This window comes from Lithobates pipiens, unplaced genomic scaffold (assembly GCF_037356315.1).
Source record: "Lithobates pipiens isolate NorthernLeopardFrog02 unplaced genomic scaffold, aLitPip1_a1.2 Scaffold_22, whole genome shotgun sequence".
Lineage (NCBI taxonomy): Eukaryota > Metazoa > Chordata > Amphibia > Anura > Ranidae > Lithobates > Lithobates pipiens.
In genome coordinates, this window is record NW_027507784.1 from 166,218,430 (window position 1) to 166,240,158 (window position 21,729).

At 43.6% G+C, this 21,729-nt stretch overlaps 1 protein-coding gene across 1 annotated transcript in view; it reads right to left on the bottom strand.

Annotated features, from left to right (window-relative positions):
• LOC143924325 (neurobeachin-like protein 1) overlaps positions 1 to 21,729 on the bottom strand; it is a 204,938-nt gene that overhangs the window by 53,156 nt on the left and 130,053 nt on the right. Inside the window, exons 26-32 of the mRNA XM_077448575.1 lie at positions 20,122 to 20,297; positions 18,661 to 18,811; positions 18,429 to 18,557; positions 11,358 to 11,663; positions 9,463 to 9,612; positions 4,205 to 4,362; positions 1,012 to 1,136 (exon numbers count right to left, since the gene is read on the bottom strand). Coding sequence (XP_077304701.1) covers positions 1,012 to 1,136; positions 4,205 to 4,362; positions 9,463 to 9,612; positions 11,358 to 11,663; positions 18,429 to 18,557; positions 18,661 to 18,811; positions 20,122 to 20,297 — 1,195 coding nt within the window. The remainder of the gene's footprint in view (positions 1 to 1,011; positions 1,137 to 4,204; positions 4,363 to 9,462; positions 9,613 to 11,357; positions 11,664 to 18,428; positions 18,558 to 18,660; positions 18,812 to 20,121; positions 20,298 to 21,729) is intronic.

Genomic DNA, 21,729 nt, shown 5'->3' on the forward strand with positions numbered 1-21,729 from the left:
CGTCGGACTTTGGTGTGATTGTGTGTGGCCAAGTCCGTTCATTCGGAAAGTCCATCAGAACTCTGTCAGAACTACGTCAGAACTCCGTTGAAAGTCTGCCGGACTTAAGTCCTGTCGTGTGTACGCGGCATAAGTCTCTGTACCCACAGTTGGTTAGAGGTCTTTAGACAAGACAACAAAAGTAAAAATGTAAATACAACTGGAATATCTAGTGCATCATGGTAATTGTAGCCATGTACTGTACAGATAGATGGCCATACATCATAGAATGTTCTTATTCAATTCTCTTTAGATTTACCTTCAACTCTGTCGTGCAAGGGCCTGCCTGATTGCATACAAATTTAAAGTGTTTAGGTTTTACCTCATATTATATGGGTTTGGTAAATATACAAGAAAATTGTATAATGTGTAGCCAGCCTAAAGCTCTGTACACACGGGCCGAATGTCGGAAGACATCGGATGGTTAAAAAAACAAAAACAAACATTCGGCCTGTGTGTATGCCAGCCGGGTCAGCTTCTGTCGAATGTGCATGCTGGAAAACCCAGCAGCCGACTAACTCCCAATCAGCGCTCTCAGCCAATAGCTGAGAGCGCTGATCGCAATGTTCTGGTGGGAGGCCGTCCTCCTGTCAGAACACAACGCTTAGTGGGGGAGACCGCTGTACTAACGTCGAATTGTTAGTACAGTGGCTCTGACCGAAGCTGAAAGTTTTTTTACGTTCAACCCGCTGGGTTGAATGAAAAAAACAAAAAACGATATTGGGTGTCAGGCTTTACTATCACCTTGATCTGACAATCAATGGAACTCAACAGTCTGATAACACTAATACATGCACACCACCCTTCACTTTTTTTTTTTTTTTTTTACCATGTGTATAGGGAATTAAATGACATATTATTCTGCAGAAAAATTCCAAGTGAAACTCTTGTAGATACAAACTCATTTAATGAATTCCTAGTCACCTAACGGGTACATCAATAAAGCGCACTACCTTATTAGTGTAAACTTACCAAGGTTATCACGCAAATTACTTGCTTCAGAATGGGGATCAAAATTTATGTTTTGGACCAGTTTGAGCCTCATTCGGGAGTAATTCTCAACATTGGAAAGTTTCCAATGTTCCAAGTTGTCTTTCCTGTCAACAGGAAATGTAGCACTAAATAACAACAAATGAAATTATTCAACACCTTAAAATATGGTCACTAAAATAAAATAAAAAAGAAAGACTTCTCTTATTTTAGATATTGACTTACCTTAATTTTTATTTTTTTTTAAGTACATATTGGGTAGGTGAACACAGAGACAAATGATGAAATTAGGGCACTAATAAAGTTAAGAACTGCTCCTCTTCCTTGCCTACCTCTCCTAGCATATTCCAGTTTAACGGAAACAAAGCAAAGATGCCAACGCTGGACCCAGCTAAAAGACTTACGTGCGACATAAGATGACCACTTATACACAAGGACAAGAACAAACAAGCCCTAGACAACTGGTACAAGTGGTTTAAGCATAAAATATACCAATTGTACTAAAATGAAAATACATGCCTCTCATTTCCCGAACTAGATGAGAACCAGATGGAACCACTCGAAGGGAATCATGTAGAAACCAGGTGTAGCTAGCCATGTTAAAACATGAATATGCAGACTGCAATGGCCACAATAATACAAGACAAACAGAAAAAATCCCAACTTAAAGCGGCAGTAAACTTGTTTTTCTTTTTAAAGAAAGTTTACAGCTTTAAGGATTGTTAAAAAAAAGGTGGTTGCCCTTTGTCAGCCAATCACAAGCACCTGAAGTGTAGCAAATACTAACATGTATACAGCATGTTATGTATCCAGGACTGTGGTTATGACCTGTGCCAAATTGGGGGCAATATCTGTATAGCCACAGTCCAAGCAGTAAAATGAAAATGTTCTGCACTGTATGTGTTACAGTGTATGTATAGCTACAACTTTTTTTTCTTAGAAGCCCTATTAGGCTAAAGAAATCCATCTTCTATTTGTCTTTGTGGTCATTGTCATCAATACAAAAGTAAAGCTGGCCATACATTATACAATTTTCTTATTCAATTTCCTTTAGATTTGCCTTCAACTATGTAGTGCAAGGGCCTTCCTGATTGCATACAAATTGAAAGTGTTTAGGTTTGACCTCATAATATATGGTTTTGGTAAATGTAATGGAACATTGTACAAAAGAATTGTATAATATATGGCCAGCCTAAAGGGAAATCTAAAAATTTGGAGTAGCCACCAGAACAAAAAGTGATGGTAAATCTTCAAAAAGGGAGACCTGTTCCAGTTGCAACTAAGAGGGGGAGTTCCCATGATTTCTTCTCACTTTCTATTGCGTCTCTAGGACAGAAAGTGAAGGACATGAACGTGGTGTGGGAAACCCATGCTTCATGCGTGTCTCCCACACCATCTTCAAAATGCACTGTGTGTGCAATCTGCTGTGGTTGTCGTAATTCTAACAACACCTCAATCGCAGATCGCAAACGCAGTGCATTTGCCTATGCCAGATTACAGTACCATGTGATATGGTTACAGGGCATTGTTAAAAGTAGTGCATGCACTACATTTGATGGAATCCAGTGTGATTTCAGCCCATTCAAATGAATGGGTTGAAAATCGCATTGCACTGAATGGAACAGGAATCTCACAGCAACACTGACCACGTTCCTGTGCGATTCCATGTGGGAACTGGCACTAACAGTTGATTTCCAAGTATGTACTGTATACATTGATCCAGACTGAAGCAATGTAAGTATGCATAGTCTTCATCTGTGGGAACCCTGCGAAAGCTGTAAATCACTGCAGTAGGCTCTGCTACCTCAGTGATCACAACAGTCTTCCAGGTCCATACCAAACAGCTGCCCTGCTGCACAGTACCCAAAGGGAGTCCTGCTCTGCATGGGCATCAAAGAACACCTTGCACTTTTCTTAATAAATGCAAGGCATTCTCTGATTGGACATGGTGGAGGGGGAGCGGTGGATCGGATTCACCTAATCCATCAGGGAACACCTTGCTTTCAATTGAAGGAAATGCACGGGGTTCTCTAAATGGTGCCTGTGGCCAAGCGAACAATCCCCTGTGTTCACTAAGCAGTAGGGCAGCTGCTCACCATGGGACCTGGAAAGCAATGGCAATTACTATAGTAGCAGAAAATACTACAATAATTTCCAGCTTTCACAAGGATCCCAAAGGTTTGGCAAGCTGGAGCAATGTAACTCTGCTATAAAATCCATACCTGGAATTCAGCTTTAAGGCTGTTCCAGGAGGTTTAGACAGTGAGATTAAATAGATTTAGAAATGAGCTATCCTGCTGTATCCTCCTAACACCATGCTGGAACCACATATTCCAACTGATAACTGCAATGTTTTGCAGACAATCAGAGGTAATGTATATTGGTTTCGGTATAGATTTTCATTTGCTATATGCATCTCAGAAATTCAGATTTTTTTTTCCTTTAGGGCTCTTTTACACTGGTGGACGCCGTCAGCAGATCTGCCTTCTCGATGGGGAATCTGTCTGCTGATCCCCCCCTAAGCAGGTGAACAACAGGTCTGTGTCCATCCTGCTGATGCAGAGCAGACACAGACACAGCCTGCTTTCTTCTATAGGTGTTTGGATGTAAAGGGACCACCTATTCATTTACATCTGAATGTCATCCGATCCAATCTGCCAGACCGATGGGGAAAGGATCCCCCATCCGTTTTTAGCGGATAGAACTGGATTTCGGTGAATGTAAACAGACACATGTTCGTTTACATCCACTGCTTTATAGAAGGCAACGAATGGTCCGATCGGGCCTGCTGAAAAACTGACAGGTGGACCCGATTGGTCTGCCTGTGTAAAAGTGGCTTTAAACAAAAGGTGTGTAACATTTTGAGAGTCATGAAATGCTGCTGCATAGAGAATAACGCCTGTGGTTGTATGGATCTGGTAAAGAAAATAATGGTAATTACACAATGACCAAGCAAAGCCACCTGACACTGCTTCCTAAACCAGTCTTTAGGGATTGGTTACAGGTCATAATTTCCAGATCTCCTCACGGAATCATATATGACATTACTAGTGTGCTGCTTCATATACACTGATGATCACAGCTGTGTATGTTTTCGGAAGTTTACAACACATGATCTCTGTGTGGTTGAGAACCAAAGTTGGAAAACATTGTAAACAAATGGCATAAAACTGACCTTTCTTTCCAGGGGCCTCGCTCACAGGTGAAGTATCTTTGAGCAGCTTTCCACTGTCTTAAAGTGGCTGTACACTGGCTGTTCATTTGTTTCAGCATATTGTTGTAGCGCAAGTTCTCCTGACGGGCCTTCCTGTTAAATGGCTCCAGAAAAAACTCCTGAGTAGTAAAACAGCAGTGTTAAGACAAAATTGTTCTTAAAGAAGAACTATGGTCAAAATGAAAACAATCAATATATTGTGTAACTATTGTTATACAGTCCGTTTTGCAAACAAACGGTAAGGATTTTGAGATCTCTGTTAAAAAATATCTCATCTCAAAAATATCTTTTGAGATATCTACCTTGTCCCCTGCAGCTCAAAGCTCTCATGTTCACTTCCTTTATCCTTGTGCGATGTGGGAACCAGCGCGATTACAGCGCCGTTTCTCGCTTCGCATCTCTCTCGCAGGCAGTTCGCATTGTCCTCTGTGAACCGCTGCGGGTGTCAATACATTGTTAATGACACCCTCAGATCTGTTCACAGATCGCAGTGCGAACAGTGAATTTGCACAGGAATCAGATCACATAGGTGAGAACACCTATGCGATCCGATTTCAGTATGGGGGAAAAAAAAGTCCCTGCACCTTTTTTGTGCAAATTCAATGCAAGTTCAGCCATACAACTGTATGGCTGAACTCGCATTGCACAAACATTGCATGCAATCGGCCCTGCAGTGCAGGTGCGAATCACATGCTATGTCTGTGTTCGCACAAATGTGAACCTAGGCTTAATGAGGAGACAACGGTGCTTCCTCTGTTTCTAACCTTGCGTGCTGCCTCTCTGAAGAGACTACAGCGTGCCGTCCTGAGGGGGAGGTGCTCCTCCAGTCCATGGAAAGCTCTGGCATTTCATTCTCCCCAGAAGTCCTGAAGATGCTCCGCCAACTGCCCTCTCATGATCAGCCAGTGAAGCCCCGCCTACTCCTGCCTATGTCTCGCCTTTGCCCGCCCACTGCTCTGTGTATATAGGCTGCTCCCAGCTTTGCTTCTGTTAGTTTACCAATTAACAGACGAGAAAATAGAATTAATATAAAAATATTTGTGCAAACTAACATGCAGGTAAAAACAGGCCTCATGCCCATGGGTGTTTTTACTGCCGCTTTTAAGAGCGTTTTTTGAAGCTTAAAAATGCCTCTCCATGTTAGCCTAGGGCCACATGCCCACCGAGACATTATTGAGCTGTAAATGGCATAGGCGTTTTTAAGCTCCAAACAAAACCCAGGACCAGCACATTCCGAGGCTGCTGCGCCAGAGCTGTAAATACGCCAGACATTGTTAAAATCTGTTAAATGTGGCTTAATATAAAAATATTTGTGCAAACTAACATGCAGGTAAAAACAGGCCTCATGCCCACGGGTGTTTTAACTGCCGCTTTTAAGAGCGTTTTTTGAAGCTTAAAAATGCCTCTCCATGTTAGCCTAGGGCCACATGCCCACTGAGGCATTATTGAGCTGTAAATGGCATAGGCGTTTTTAAGCTCTAAAACAAAACCCAGGACCAGCACATTCCGAGGCTGCAGCGCCAGAGCTGTAAAAACGCCAGACATTGTTAAAAGCTGTTAAATGTGGCTTAACGCTGTATACAGAGCATTAAGCCTCGTCAGGCTTCTTTACTTCTATTCAAAATCAATGGTTCCCTAAGGGATCCCACTGATTTGAATAGACGTTACACCAGAAATCGGATCAAGATGATCCGACTTGCGGCACGACTTTGTGTGCTGAGGATTTTGAAGGGAAACCCCGCCAAAAACGAAAAAAAAATTGGTGTGGGGTTCTCCCCCAGGACGATACCAGATCCTTATCCAAGCACGCAGCCCTGTAGGTCAGGAAAGGGGGAAGTTAGGTGGCCCCCCACATCCCTGGACCATACCAGGCCACATGCCCTCAACAAGGGGGAGTGGGTACTTTGGGGCAGGGGGGGCCCTGCGCCCCGCCACCCCAAAGCACCTTGTCCCCATGTTGATGAGGACAAGGGCCACTTCCTGACAACCCCTGGCCGTTGGTTGTCGGTGTCTGCAGGCGGGGGGCTTATTGGAATCTGGATCCTGGCCCCCCACTCTATGTGAATGACTATGGGGTACATTGTACCCTTACCCATTTACCTAAAAAAAAAGTGTTAAAAATAAACACAGTACACAGATTTTTAAAGTATTTTTTTAAGGAAGCTCCAGCGTCTCCTCCGATTTCTTCTCCCCTATCTGGTGATGTCTTCTCCCTCTTCTGGCGTCATCTTTTTCCTCTTCTGGTGACGTCTTCTCCCTCTGCCGGTCCTTCACCCTCTCTGGTTCTTCTCCTCTCTGCGTCTTTTCACTCTTTTGCCGGGTCTTCTCCCTATGTTGACTTGACGTGATCTCCCGGTGTAATGCTGGGTCCGCCGTGTGCAATGATTTATATTGGCATGGGGTGGGGCCACCCGCTGATGTCAACAGGAGGCCCCATCCATTGTGACGTCATTGCCCGGTGCATTTTGGGGCGATGACGTCACAAGGGGGCGGGGGCTTATGGATGAGGTCAGTAGGTCATTGCACACGACGGACCCCGCATTACACCGGGAGATCACGTCAAGTCAACATTGGAAGAAGAGCAGAGGGAGAAGACCCGGCGAAAAAGCAAGAAGAAGTGCAGAGAGGAGAAGGACCGACAGAGGGAGAAGACGTTGCCAGAAGAGGGAAAAGAGCCGGAGAGGTGAGAAGAAATTGGAAGAGACAACAGAGCTGCCTAAATAAAATACTTTAAAAATCTGTGTTTATTTTTGACATTTTTATTTTAGGTAAATTTGTAGGGGTACAATTTACCCCATACACATTCACATAGGGTAGGGGGCCAAGATCTGGGGGCCCCCTTGTTAAAGGGGGCTTACAGATATTCCGATAAGCCCCCATGCCTGCAGACCCCAACAACCAATGGCTAGGGTTGTCGGGAAGAGGCCCTTATCCTCATCAACATGGGGGCAAGGTGCTTTGGGGTGGGGGGCGCAGGGTCCCCCGTGCCCCAAAGCACCCACCCCCTGTGTTGAGGGCATGTGGCCTGGTATGGTCCAGGAGGGGGGGGGGCGCTCGCTTGTTCTCCCCCTTTCCTGACCTACCAGGCTGCGTGCTTGGTTTAGGGTCTGGTATGGATCTTGGGGGGACACCTATGCCATTTTCTTGGCATAGGTGAAACGCGGCTGAAAGCTAGTGTGGCTAAACATGCATTGACGTCAATGCAAGACACTGATAAAAATCAAGTTTTTAACGCCGCTTTTTTCCTTGTGACGGTACTAGCTTTACAGCTCATTTTTTTATATCATCTGTGGGCATGAGGCCTTATAATGAAGATATTTTTAAAAAATATAGAACACAGATTTTTATTTAAAAAAAAATATATAAGATATTACAGTTAAAAAACCTTGTACTGTTTTACACAGCACACACCCAGCTATTGATTGGCAGATGGGTGTGTGTTATGTAAAATTGACTGAGCATGATAAAAGGCATGAGGACTCATGGGAATTGTAGTTCCCTGTGGGAGATGCAGATTCTAGCACAGTGGAAGGAAAGGACATGCTAGCTCTGCTGAACTCCTCCCACCATCACTAGCATTATACAGCAGAGGAGGACTTTTGGCAGGAAAATAATAGTTTTAGTTATTATGTTTATTACCACGTGTAACTTTCAGGTATTTATATGAGGATTTACTAAAATGTGTATGTTGCCTGCAAAGATGTCTTTTCTTTACAACAACCACTATGTAACTATGTTTTACAAATATTAACGATGATAATTCAGAGGCCTCATTACTGAAAACTCCAAGACCAAAGTAAAAAAACAAAACAAAAAAAATAGGTTCAAGTCAAAATAATCTAGCAGAACTTAAATATCAGTTATGGGTGCACTGACCCTTTAAACAAAATACCTTAAAGTGATTGTAAAGTCTTGTTTTTTTTTTTATATAAAATAACAAACAAGTTATACTTACCTTCCCTGTGCAGTGGTTTTGCACAGGGGAGCCCAAATCCTCCTTTTCTGGGGTCCCTGGCTGGAGCTCCTGGTCCCTCCTTCCTGTTGAGTACCCCCACAACAAGTAGCTTGCTATGGGGGCACCCGAGCCAAGCTGCAGCTCTGTGTATTCTTTCAGACAAGGAGCTGTGGTTCGCTCCTGCCCATCTCTCTCCTGATTGACTGAGTTTGATTGACAGCAGCAGGAGCTAACCAAGAGGGAAAGTCTCAGATACCTGTGGTACTCATGGACATCACTGGATAGAGAGGGGGAGCTGGTGGGGGCTGCTACACACAGAAGGTTTTTTATCTTAATCCATAGAATGCAACAGAATAAAAAACCTTCTGACTTTACAATAACTTTAGAAAGCTCAGTAGAGAGGGAGCCCAGACATTCATGTTGCAGTAATAATCAAGGTACATTATCTAAATAGTCAGAGAAAGGTTTTGCAAACTCTGCCACAAAAAGGGGTTGATTTATGAACTGAAAATAGGCTGATCACTTTGCAAGGGTAGTTGCAGTTTGCAAGAGAATTCTTAGCAGAGCCTAATGAACAAGGTGAAGCTCAGATGATTTTAATCACCCATATTGTGCAAGCAATGTTATTATTTTTTTCCTTGCACGTGATTGGGTATTTTTTTCAAAGTGAAACTTCACCACATTCATTAGGCTCTGAGGCAAATTATTTTGCAAGGGCAAATTCCCTTGCAAAGTGAGCTGCCTATTTGCCTTTAGTAAATCAGCTCCAAAATATTTTAGAGCTAGAAAGAAAATAAAGGATAGAAATTGTTTTATAATTGTATATCCCACCCTAGGGCTTTCGATATCTCACCCTAGAGCCTCCAATTATTTAAAAGAATGCAAATTCTAACTTACCCCACAGTCTGAAACAATCTGTTCAATTAACTAAGTAATAGGCGGACGTAGAACACTATCTATGTTATCCTCTACTCTCTGAATTTCCTATATTGTTACCCTTCCCTTCCCAATGTTATTCCCTTACTTATAGTTGTACAGGCCAACTAGCAGCTCAATGTGGTGACCTCCCAGACCTACAGCGTGAACCCATTTGGGGTAGGCTGGATTGGGCCATCAAGATTTGAATGAAGCCTATTTTATATACCTTTACAATGTTTTTTCATCACAATGATATGTACCATTTGAAACAATCTTAATTGTTATGCTCTCTTTTGATAAAATAAAAACATTATGGATAAAAAATGTTTTTTTATATAAAAGCTACCTGAAATTTCAGCTTGCTTTCACCACGCTCTCTTTCCCGTTTGTGCATATTCACCATGAGAGCCTCATGACATTCTTTCCAGTAAAGTGCCATCTGCTCATGACTTTTGCTGAATGTATCCACTTCATATTGTTTCATGTATGGTATAATCTATTGAGAGAAAACACAATCAGACCTCTGGAATATACTCTATGTTTAGCCTACAGGAGGAGGCCAGTTAATAACAACATTCTTCCACAACCTGTACCTGTTCTCTTTTACACGCAGGGTGTCTGTACCTGTTCTCTGTCACACGCAGGGTGTCTGTACCTGTTCTCTGTCACACGCAGGGTGTCTGTACCTGTTCTCTGTCACACGCAGGGTGTCTGTACCTGTTCTCTGTCACACGCAGGGTGTCTGTACCTGTTCTCTGTCACACGCAGGGTGTCTGTACCTGTTCTCTGTCACACGCAGGGTGTCTGTACCTGTTCTCTGTCACACGCAGGGTGTCTGTACCTGTTCTCTGTCACACGCAGGGTGTCTGTACCTGTTCTTTGTCACATGCAGGGTGTCTGTACCTGTTCTCTGTCACACGCTGGGTGTCTGTACCTGTTCTCTGTCACACGCAGGGTGTCTGTACCTGTTCTCTGTCACACGCAGGGTGTCTGTACCTGTTCTCTGTCACACGCAGGGTGTCTGTACCTGTTCTCTGTCACACGCAGGGTGTCTGTACCTGTTCTCCGTCACACGCAGGGTGTCTGTACCTGTTCTCTGTCACACGCAGGGTGTCTGTACCTGTTCTCTGTTACACGCAGGGTGTCTGTACCTGTTCTCTGTCACACGCAGGGTGTCTGTACCTGTTCTCTGTCACACGCAGGGTGTCTGTACCTGTTCTCTGTCACACGCAGGGTGTCTGTACCTGTTCTCTGTCACACGCAGGGTGTCTGTACCTGTTCTCTGTCACACACAGGGTGTCTGTACCTGTTCTTTGTCACACACAGGGTGTCCGTCCCTGTTCTCTGTCCTACACAGGGTGTCTGTACCTGTTCTCTGTCATACACAGAGTGGCTGTACCTGCTCTCTCTCATACATAGGGTATCTGTACATGCTATGGATGATGAAGTAGCAAGTTCAGATGTATTTTGGGGAATTCAATAAGGCAAAGACATGCTTGCACTTGCATCACTGTATGCCAGCTTACAGTTGATCTAAATTACCACCAGCTTCCTAGTCTGTGAACTGCTGACAAAGAAAGCAAAGATCCACCGCTCCAGGTCAGTCCACCGGTAGACTGCTTGCTCTCCAGGCAGGTGGGGGTTCCAGGTGCAGGCTGATTACACAAACCAAAAACATAAAAAACGAACTCTGGACAGCCGCACTCCGGATTAGATGAAAAGTGCCTTTTGTAGTGCAAAATTCTGACGCATTTCAGCGTGAAACGCGTCAGGATTTTGTTCTACATTTTCTCCCTTTGCTGTGGTGATTCGTGTGATGTGGAGTTTTTTCATTTGAAGGAATAAAGGCACTTTTATTTTTCATCTAATCCGGAGTGCGGCTGTCCAGAGTTTGTTCGTTTTTTATGTATTCTGTGAACTGCTGACAATTGTTTATGAATCTGTTACAGCCATAGCAAGTGTTGGTTGTAAGGATGACTTGATTGTTTTACATGTGTTGGTACAGTTACCAAAACTGTTGCAAATGCTTGTTTGTAATAGGTCCAGGTAAATTTAAAGAAAGTTGTTGGGAATGCTTTGTTGAATACCTCAGAATATGTCTGTATCTGCTCCTCATTATACACAGCATGAATGTGCCTGTTCTGTTATACACAGAGTCAGATGCAGCTTACCTACACATTCTGCAATATGAACATGTTAGTAGGAAAATCAATGGCAATAAAAAAAAAAAAAAATACTTACATATTTATCTATAAAGATTCTCCATTCCTCAGAACTACAATATTCCTGGAAGTCTTCAAATAAGGAAGGGCTGCCATTAGTTATTGGAAGTGAAGGTAGATGGAGATTCATGAAAAGCAAGTAATAGATTTTAGACACCAAAGTCCTGACAATGGGAACAAGGAATGAATAGGTTTCTGATTTCTCTCGGATAGATTTGCTGAGAATCCCTTCCAGTTTCCCCAACAGAAAACAAGCCTCTTCTTGGTTCTCGATCACTTTGGTCTGCAGTAAGGTATTCAGCTTCGCTGTGGCCATAGCACATACCTATGCAAAGACATTAAAGCGTATGCATTTGCTGTCACAATTTTATGAAGTAAAAATAATAAAATAGCAAACATCATATTTCTACTAGTAAAAGGAGTGGCTAAAAAATAAAACTAAAACAAATGTTACAAACTTCAGAATAGATCCAGTATATGGTATACACATTACAAAAGTAACAAAATAGACACTGGGCAGTTTATTTATACATTTTCCTACAAGGTTCACACAACTTTCACCACAGAATAATGCATCTTGGCTGAAAGTTGTGTGAAAATAGCCCCCTAATGCTCCATACACACGATTGGAAATTCCGCCAGCAAAAGTCCGAAGAGAGCTTTTGGTCGGAGAATGCGATTGTGTGTATGCTCCATCGGACTTTTGCTGGTGGAATTTCGGCCAGCAAAAGATTGAGAACATGATTGAGCCAACAAAAGATTGAGAAATCATAAGTTTGAATTATAACTTGCCGAATCCACTTAGCAACAGTGGATTTCGAGGCTGCCTGTCCTTTTTTAGGACCTTCTGGCAGAATAAATAAGACATCAGTCTTACGAATCTGAGCAATTTTCTTTAAATAGATTTTCACTGCTCTCACTACATCAAGATAATGTAGTGATTTTTCTTCCCTGGAACATGGTTTTGGGAAAAATGATAGCCGGCAGGACAATATCTTCATTCAGATGAAAGCCTGAAACCACTTTTGGCAAAAAGCCTGGACGAGGGAGTAACCCCACTCTGTCCTCATGAATAATCAAATATGGATCTTTACAAGAAAGAGCAGCCAATGCTGAAACCCCCCTTGCTGAGGATATAGCAACCAAAAATATCAACAGGACTAAGGGAACATACTGTAATGGTTCAAATGGCGGTTTTTGTAACACTGACAAAACTAAATTCAAGTCCCAAGGGGTTAAAGGTGATTTAACTGGCGGATTAATCCGCATCACCCCTTGCATAAAACCCCAGACTAAAGAATGCGTAGCAAGTGGTCTTTGAAATAAAACCAAAACGGCCGAGACTTGGCCCTTAATAGTACTTAGGGCCAACTTCATCTACGCCCAATTGTAGAAAGGCAAGGATTCTGCCTATAATATATCTCAGAGGGTGACAACACCAAGAAACGTAAGCTTTCCAAACTCTATAATATACAGCTCTGGAAACTGGTTCCTTGCATTGATTAAAGTTGGGATAACAGACCTGGAAAGCCCACGCTTCTTCAGAATGTGAGTTTCAATAGCCAAGCCGTTAAATTTAGCATTCGTAAAGTAGGATGGAATACTGGCCCCTGCGATAGCAGGTCTGGCCTTAGTGGGAGAGGCCAAGAACTCTCCACTGCCATCTTTTCGATCTCTGCATACCATGACCTTCTGGGCCATGCTGGTGCTACCAGAATTACCGGCTTTCTTTCCAGCTTGATCCTGCAAAGAAGTTGAGGTAGCAACTGAATCAGGGGAAAAGCGTAGATAAGTGAAAACTGATCCCATGGGGTTACCAGCGCATCTGTTCCGTATGCGAGTGGATCCCTTGTTCTGGACACAAAGTTGACTAACTTCACATTGAATCTGGACGCTAGAAGATCTATGTCCAGAGTCCCCCATCTTTGGCAAACAACCGAAAACACTTCAGGGTGAAGAGACCATTCCCCTGGGAATAACTGCTGGCAACTTAGATAGTCCGCCTGCCAAATTTCTACTCCCGAAATGAAAACTGCCGATAGGGATGGGACATTCCTTTCTGCCCAAGTTAGGATATGGTTCACCTCTCTCTGAGCTGAGAGACTCTTGGTGCCCCCTTGGTGATTGATATAGGTTACAGCCATGGCATTGTCGGATTGAATCCGGACTGGACAATTCTTTAACCTGGAGTTCCAGGTTTTCAGAGCCAGATACACCACCTGAATTTCTAGGATGTTGATGGGCAGGGCTCTTTCAAGTTTTGACCCCTGTCCCTGGACAGTCGTCTCCTCTAGTACAGCTCCCCAGAGGCTGGCATCTGTCGTTACTACTTTCCAGATTATTGGTCTGAAGGATTTCCCCTTCAGCAAATTCTGGCTTAGTAACCACCAATTGAGGCTTTGAGACACTCTTGGGGACAGCCGCATTGGCAAGTGCAAAGCTTGGATTGTCTTGTTCCAAGCAGAGAGGATTCTGATTTTGCAACAGTCTTGAATGGAACTGGGCATAGGGGACTGCTTTCAAATGAAGCTACCATCTTTGCTAACAACCTCATGCAAAGGCAAATTGAAGGAAGTTCTCTGCCTTGTAAGATGGAGACCACTGACCTGATCGACTCCATTAGAAATTAGCAAATTTTTAGTAACCGATTTAAATTTTTTTAGATCCAGAATGGGCATGACATCTCCATTCGGTTTTGGTACCGTAAACACGTTTAAATAGAAACCTTGTTCTTCTGTGGGGATCTGTATGATTACCCCTTGAGTCAATAATCGTGATAAGAGGGTTGGAGTGGCAGAGAGGTATCCAGCGCGCTTCTTATCCCCTTTAACGGAGAATGAAATTAAAGCTACTAATCTTCCTTTTAAGTAGGGATGCACCGAAATTTCGGCCACAAAACATATAGTCTGAAAATGGCCCGTTCGGCAAAAAGCCGAAAGAGAATTTCCGCCGATACTGGTACCGAAAATGGAGCGGGGCTTGGCCCCGCCCCCGTGCCATCCATCACAGGGGTGTCATTCTGTCTTCAGCTCTCCTCCTCCCCTCCCTCCTCACCCATGCTGCAGTCAGCCTGTGGGGTCTCGCTCTAAAGTCCCCCTCTCCACAGCGGTGGCTGCATATGTCTCCTCAGCCGATGTGTAAATCGACTGTGCAGGAGCTGGGCACGATGTTTACTGTGAAAGTGAAAGCAAAGGAGAGGCGTCTAGCAGTGTGTTCTGTGCTCTCTGCCTCCCCCTAGAGTGCAGTACCCAGCATGGAGATTAATGTACAGAGCTGCAGCTGCCATGTGTATGTTTCTATGTGTGTGTACGCGCATGTAAGTGTTATATGTGTGTTGTATGTTTATATGTGTGTATGTTTATATATGTGTGTGTGTGCGCGTTTTTATATGTGTATGTTTATATGCACTGGTGAGGCACAGGCAGGCTACATGGCAGGCACTGGTAGGCTGCTGGGCACAGTGAGGCTGCATTGATCTCCTGTAGCATGTCCGCAGTCTCTGACCAGCTCCTGTAGCATGCCTGCAGTCTCTGACCAGCTCCTGTACCATGACTGCAGTCTCTGACCAGCTTCTGTAGCATGCCTGCAGTCTCTGACCAGCTCCTGTAGCATGCCTGCAGTCTCTGACCAGCTCCTGTAGCATGCCTGCAGTCTCTGACCAGCTCCTGTACCATGCCTGCAGTCTCTGACCAGCTCCTGTACCATGCCTGCAGTCTCTGACCAGCTCCTGTACCATGCCTGCAGTCTCTGACCAGCTCCTGTACCATGCCTGCAGTCTCTGACCAGCTCCTGTACCATGCCTGCAGTCTCTGACCAGCTCCTGTACCATGCCTGCAGTCTCTGACCAGCTCCTGTACCATGCCTGCAGTCTCTGACCAGCTCCTGTAGCACGCCTGCAGTCTCTGACCATCTCCTGTAGCATGCCTGCAGTCTCTGACCATCTCCTGTAGCATGCCTGCAGTCTCTGACCATCTCCTGTAGCATGCCTGCAGTCTCTGACCATCTCCTGTAGCATGTCCCCAGTCTCTGACCATCTCCTGTATAAAAATATTTTTAAAAAATAGTCAGTTTCGGTATTGGTGCTGTTTCGGTATCGGTTTCGGTTTTCGGGATCAAGGAAGATTTATTTTCGGTATCGGTTTCGGCACCAAAAAACCCATTCGGTGCATCCCTACTTTTAAGCCCTGCAGGGCAGAGGAAAATGCATCTTCAGTCACGTATACAGGGGCTGAAGTGTGAGAAGCAGTTGCACCACCAATTGCTTCCAATGACTCACCCTGGCTTGTCATGTCAGGTATCTCTGGAGAGGATGACAATGTGGAGGCATGGCTGGAGTTCCCAGAGCCTGGGGGTGGTTTTGGTGCCTTAGTAGTAAGCCTTGAAGCCATAGTGCAAAGCACAAAAAGCAAAGGTACTCTAAGAACTGTTCTATTTATTTGAACAATAGTAGGAAAAACAGTGGTAGCTTAGAATGATCTAATGCTAAACAATAAGTTTTATCCTGTACTGCAAATGCCTGTGTAAACCGCTCACGTGCAACAGCGCTTCTGTGTCCTGTGGCAGCCTTGCTTCAGCTGCTCTGACAGACACTGTCTGTTTCCCAGAGTATCATCTTTAAGCTTTTTCAGGTGAGAGCCCCCCCAGCTGCTGAGACACACGCTGTATTAGCACAGATTTAAATGGGGTTTATACACTATTACTCCCGCTAGAGGAGTTTTTAAGGCATTTTACAATATAATTAAAAGAAAAGTCATAGGTGGACTTTGCAGTTCCTATGCTTTCCTCTTACCTTTTCCTTGCTGCAGGATACTGCTGTAAACAGACAGATCCAAACTTCACCCATCACTACGGGCAGCGTGGTTAAACCTTCAAAGACCGGGTCCCTTTTTAATAGGGGTTCCACTCCTTTGGACCATGTATAGCACCCCTCAGGACAGCTTTAGGTAATGTAGCAAGACCAAAAAGAGTCCTGGTTCCTAGGGTCCAGCCCTCAAAGAGGAGAATTACAGGCAAAACCTTATTCTTCTATGCGAGCCCCAGGTACCATCCTGGAACCGCAGTGGTGGGATGGATCCGGTTGTGGAGGCTTTTTAAATCCAGCCTGGATCTCTCCTGGAGCTCCGCAGAGCACATCTTCACTCGTGCCTTTAGACACTGGGGAAGGTACTCCTGGAAAGAGGAGGGGTTAAATAGGGGAGTCAACTTCCTCTATTGGGTGTGCCAGTGTCAACACCTGAAGGTAGCTATAACCCACTAAGTTAATACTTAAGGCCCTGTGTCCTATGATGTACGATAAAGAAACACATTGGCTTTTCGAATGTACCCTGCCATTAAGAATGAATATTAAAATTATGGGATTTTTGTACTCACTATAAAATTCCTTTCTTGGAGTCCACTCTGAGGCACAGGAAGTCCTTAACCTTTGTGCCATACTGACACCTACACTGGCAAACAAAAATACGAACTGTAGGCTACCCTAAGATAACCCCTCTTGCTATCAGCATGTTTCAGTTCTGTAGCAGTACTGGGAGCATGATTATATACGAAGATGGGTGGGACCTGTGTCTTTCAATTGACTCCAAGAAAATAATTTTCTAGTGAATGGCAAAATCTTCTTTCTCGTCCATTGAGGAACACTCACTCTCAAAACAAAATCGAGTTGGGCTGAGTGTGGATTGGATAAATCTTCTAGTTGTAGTTTCAGAGTGGTTCACACTGCATTGATAAGAGCTGAACCAGTCTCTGTTAATTTGGCAGTAATAGCAGTATGCTATGCTTCTTCTCAGAGGTTAGCTCATCAGTCAAGGGCTTGAGTGACTCAGAAGCAGACAACATTCTCTGTAGCAGATGGCTTGGAAGCCACCAAGGCCACAGGCAAATCAGAAATAGCATCTGCAGGAAAGAGTGCAAGACAGTGTTTGTGGCCTCTGCAATTAGAGTTAGTAACTGCATGAGTTGTCCCATAAATTAACTGTCCCCTCATGTACTCAGGCACTCATGAAACCTGGACAGCTAGTGAGGATCATACTAAAGCCACTGAAGGCAGGGAGCAGGAAATTATCAAAGATCAAAATTCCACAATTCTTTGCAAAGCAAAAGCAGCAGCGGAGATGCTTACTTGACCCTGTATGGCGGACAAGAGAGCACAGAGCACACACATGAATCTATAGATTACGTTATCACTTAGTATCACAGTATTAACCCCTTTTGTAGCAAAAAAGGCAGGGAAAGGGAATAAAGGCACCCAGTTCCCTATGCAAACCAGACAGCTTCAGTTCAGCTAGACCTGCCCACTTACTGAGTCTTTAAAGGCAAGTTCTCTGGCAATGCCAGCGAGTCTGGACTTAGAAGGTGCTCCGCAGCTAACTTTTACAATTTTTATGTTACAGTTTCAAACCCTGCACAGAATAACATTAAACACTTTGCATGACTCCTGATCATGTGATCACCATTATTAGCCCAGTCGCAGCAATCAAGCTCAAAACATGAAAATGCATGCTTACTATTGTGGAGTGTTCAGTACTCTGTAAAAAAAAATATTTCCTGTGGCACATTGTAAGGGTAAACAATTACTATACATACACCTTGGGGGGAAAAGGTAGTGCAATTTATTATTATTATTTTTTTATAATTTGCCAATAAACTGGAAAAATAAGGAAGTGGCAGCTCCACAATACATCATTTTTAGGGGGCCACTGCTCTCAATCAAATGTTGTGCCGAGTGAGCGGGGGTGGGGCCGAGCCGCCCGCTCTGTATCAGTAGATGCAGACAGGGTGGCTCAGGAGTGAGCATGCAGGGGTGCCCCCATGGAAAGCGGCTTTCCATGGGGGCACTTGCCGAAAAGGAGGAGTGTGGAGAGCCAGCGGGGAACCCCAGAAGAAAAGGATTGGGGGCTGCTCTGTCCAAAACCATTGCACAGAGCAGGCAAGTATGACATGTTTGCTCTTTCAATTAGAAAAAAACCTGAAGCTTTTAGGTCGCTTTCAATGTTCTACAGACCATTCTTTCATGTAACTCATCAAATCTTTTAAATAATTTCCACGATTCCCATTCAAAATTTTACATGAAAAATTATTTAGTTCAACCAACCTGTAAATTATCCTGGGCAATGAAACCAAGCAGAAGACGGAACTCTACTTGGGAAAGCGTCTCCGATTCAAGCCCAGCAGGGTACCACACTGACAGGCTATCCATAAGAGTCACTATCTCTTCCAACAGCTGTAAAAGACAAAATAGGAACAAAAAAAAAGGTAAATTTGTCTGAAATACTTTAAAAATAAATCATTCACCTATTTAAAGCAAAAAATAAAAAATTACAGACCTTCTCTGTCCACAAAGAGGGGTTTACGTAGCCCTCAGACTGCAAGAAGTCTTGTACAATATGCAACAATCTGTTAGCATTTTCAGCATGAATCTGAGATTTGGGGTCTCTGTTTTCAGTTACAGCCCATTCTGGCATTTTTTCCAGTAAACTGTGCATAATAGGAAGAAAATACAAAATAGATTACATAAGCACAATCACACAAGTCATTGGGAACTAAACTTCTGAATTATAATGCGGAATGTTATGGGGAACATTTACCAAGCAAAACACCTGTGTCAGTAGTTTCTGATGGAAACACCCATTTCCCAAATCAAAAACTACATACTAGATGCTGCCCAGAGACTTTACTCACATTGAAGCTAAACAGGTTAAGTTGCATTGTTTTAGAACTAGTATGTAGCTCAGATTTTGGAATTGGCATTTTCGATCAGAGAAATTCCACACAAGAGCTAGGCTTCATGACAGATTCCCGTCATTTGATTCTTTAAAGTGGTTGTAAAACATGAAATATGAACACAGCATATTCCTCTATAGTGTCTACTTGTCTCAATCCAGAGCACTAAGTGTAATTTCCTTTCACTACCTCATTCGTCTGCTATTAACATGAGTTTCTTCTGACAAGTTTTCCTGACACCAAGAGAAAAATAGTGACAGGGGAAGGAGCTCCAGCTGATTTAATGGAGTGTCCATTCCCTCCAATCAGCTCTCAGAGCTCTTTTGGCTGATGTAACTTCAGCTCTCTGCCTCATTTTCAGAGCTGAGAAATCCTGTGTAAATTGTGCACTTTGAATTGATGTAGAGAAGAGAAGACTGCAGATAAACAGGTACAATTTATGGATTAAGATTTGTTTAATCTCTGTGTATCAAGTGAGGCTAGTCACTTCACTGGGTATATGGAAGGGTTTACAACCACTTTAAAATAAAAGACGCATTTACCAAAGGACATAAGTTCTTTGCAGTGAGACATATCCCTCTATTGTCAGGATTTTAGACCCTTTGGCTCTACATCACTCAGGTCACTGGTTTTAAACCCAGTGCCACAAATCAGATGTGCAGTGTTCAGAGAAATATAGAAGCTGCCATTGCTAAAGTCGCCTTCTAATTATTCTAGTAGCCCAGCTGTCATGCTGACCCTCTGACTTACCGGACCCTATGTGCAGATAAGGCCTGTTGACTTTCATGATCTGAAAATTTGTTCCAGGACAACAGACAGTCATGTATTGTTTTGTAAAGGAGTTCAACAATGGAAGTCTCTATTTTTTTAATGGTATTTTTATACATGAAATCAATCCTATACTCTGTATCTTTACACCCCTGCCCACACCCCAGTCTTTTTTTCACTCAAAGTCCCATTCTAACCAAGCTTTGTACAAAATTGCAGCGTGATGATGCAAAAGAAATCTCTCTGGGCCTCCAATTCTCAGGAATTCAGAAAAAAAACGTGGACAATGCACATACTTAAGCTTAATTTCATCTGAAGGCCGCAGCAGTTCATTGGACATCCCAAGGTTGGTGAGTGCTGAGAATACTTGTCCTCGTTCTATCCACGTCATATGGTCAGATTTGTCAAGGCCTTTCCACATCAGGCAGAGCAGAATATCTGTAAGCAGCTGAACGAGCTCCTCTTCACAGTCCTGCAAAGAGTGAGAAGGATTTTTATGTTAATGTTAGGTGGTTTACAAAGAAAGACATGATTTAATTTCACCTGATGTTACCAGTGAGCGATCCAATACTTGGACCCATAGATCAATTGTTTCAAGCTCCTATATGTTCCCGGGAAAAATCACGGGAAACTGGCTTTGTCCCGGAATACGGTAGGCAACTGAAGCAGATTAGCTGCCCGGGTCGGAGGCCCCTCCCCTCTCCACTCTTTGACTGTCTCCTGTATGATGTCCAAACCCTCTCTGACCGTCTTCTGTACCATGTCCACACACTCTCTGACCGTCTTCGGTACCATGCCTGAACCCTCTCTATGTCCTGTAGCATGCCTGAACCCTCCCTGACCATCTCCTGTACCATGTCCGCACTCTCTCTGACTGTCTTCTGTAGCATGTCCGCACCCTCTCTGACTGTCTCATTAAGCATGTCCCCACCTTCTCTGACCGTCACCTGTACCATGTCCACACCCTCTCTGACTGTCTCTTGTATCATGTCCACACACTCTCTGACCATCACTTGTATCATTTCTGCACACTCTCTGACCGTATCTTGTATCATGTCCGCACACTCCCTGACTGTCTCTTGTACCATGTCTGCACCCTCTTCTGTACCATGTCCTCTCCCTTTCTGACCATCTTCTGTACCATGTCCTCACCCTTTCTGACCATCTTCTGTACCATGTCCTCACACTCTCTGAACGTCTCTTGTATCATGTCCGCACACTCTCTGACCCGCTCTTGTATAATGTCTGCAGTCTCTGACCATCTCTTGTATCTGTTTGATGGGATCAGCCTGGGGGGGTGGTGTTTGGAGTATCTTTATCTGCTGATTGTTAAACTTTCTTGAATACACATATTGCTATTGTGGTGTAGGATCTGGGCCTTCCGTCCCTCCATTTTTTCTTTCCTTCCTTCTCTCTCCTTCCCTTTGTATGTCTTTCTTTCTCTCTCCCTCTCTGTTTCTCCCTTTCTTTCTTTTTCTCTCTCCCTCCCTTTCTCTTTGTTCTCTCTCCCTCTTTTTCCCATTATCTTACTTTCTCTCTCCCTTTCTTTCTTCCTCCATCCCTCCTCTCTCCATCCCTCTTTTTCACCTCAGACTCCAACCACAGCCCCTTTAAGCCACACCCGATATTTAGTTTAAATCATGCCACCTTTTTTCTCAGTGATAAATCACTCCAATAAATTAATGTCCCTCCCCTAATTAAAATAACACTCTACCTACACACAAAAAAGTGTCCCTATTTATTTTTTCAAAATGTTGGCAACTATGGTTCTATAGCCTAACACACAAGTATAGATTACTGTACGTAATGAGCATTTCCAGCACGCTCATGTTATAATATTTTGGTGTGTGAAGTTCAATATGTTTGTGGAACAGAATAATGAATTTCATTAGCTTTTGGGTGAC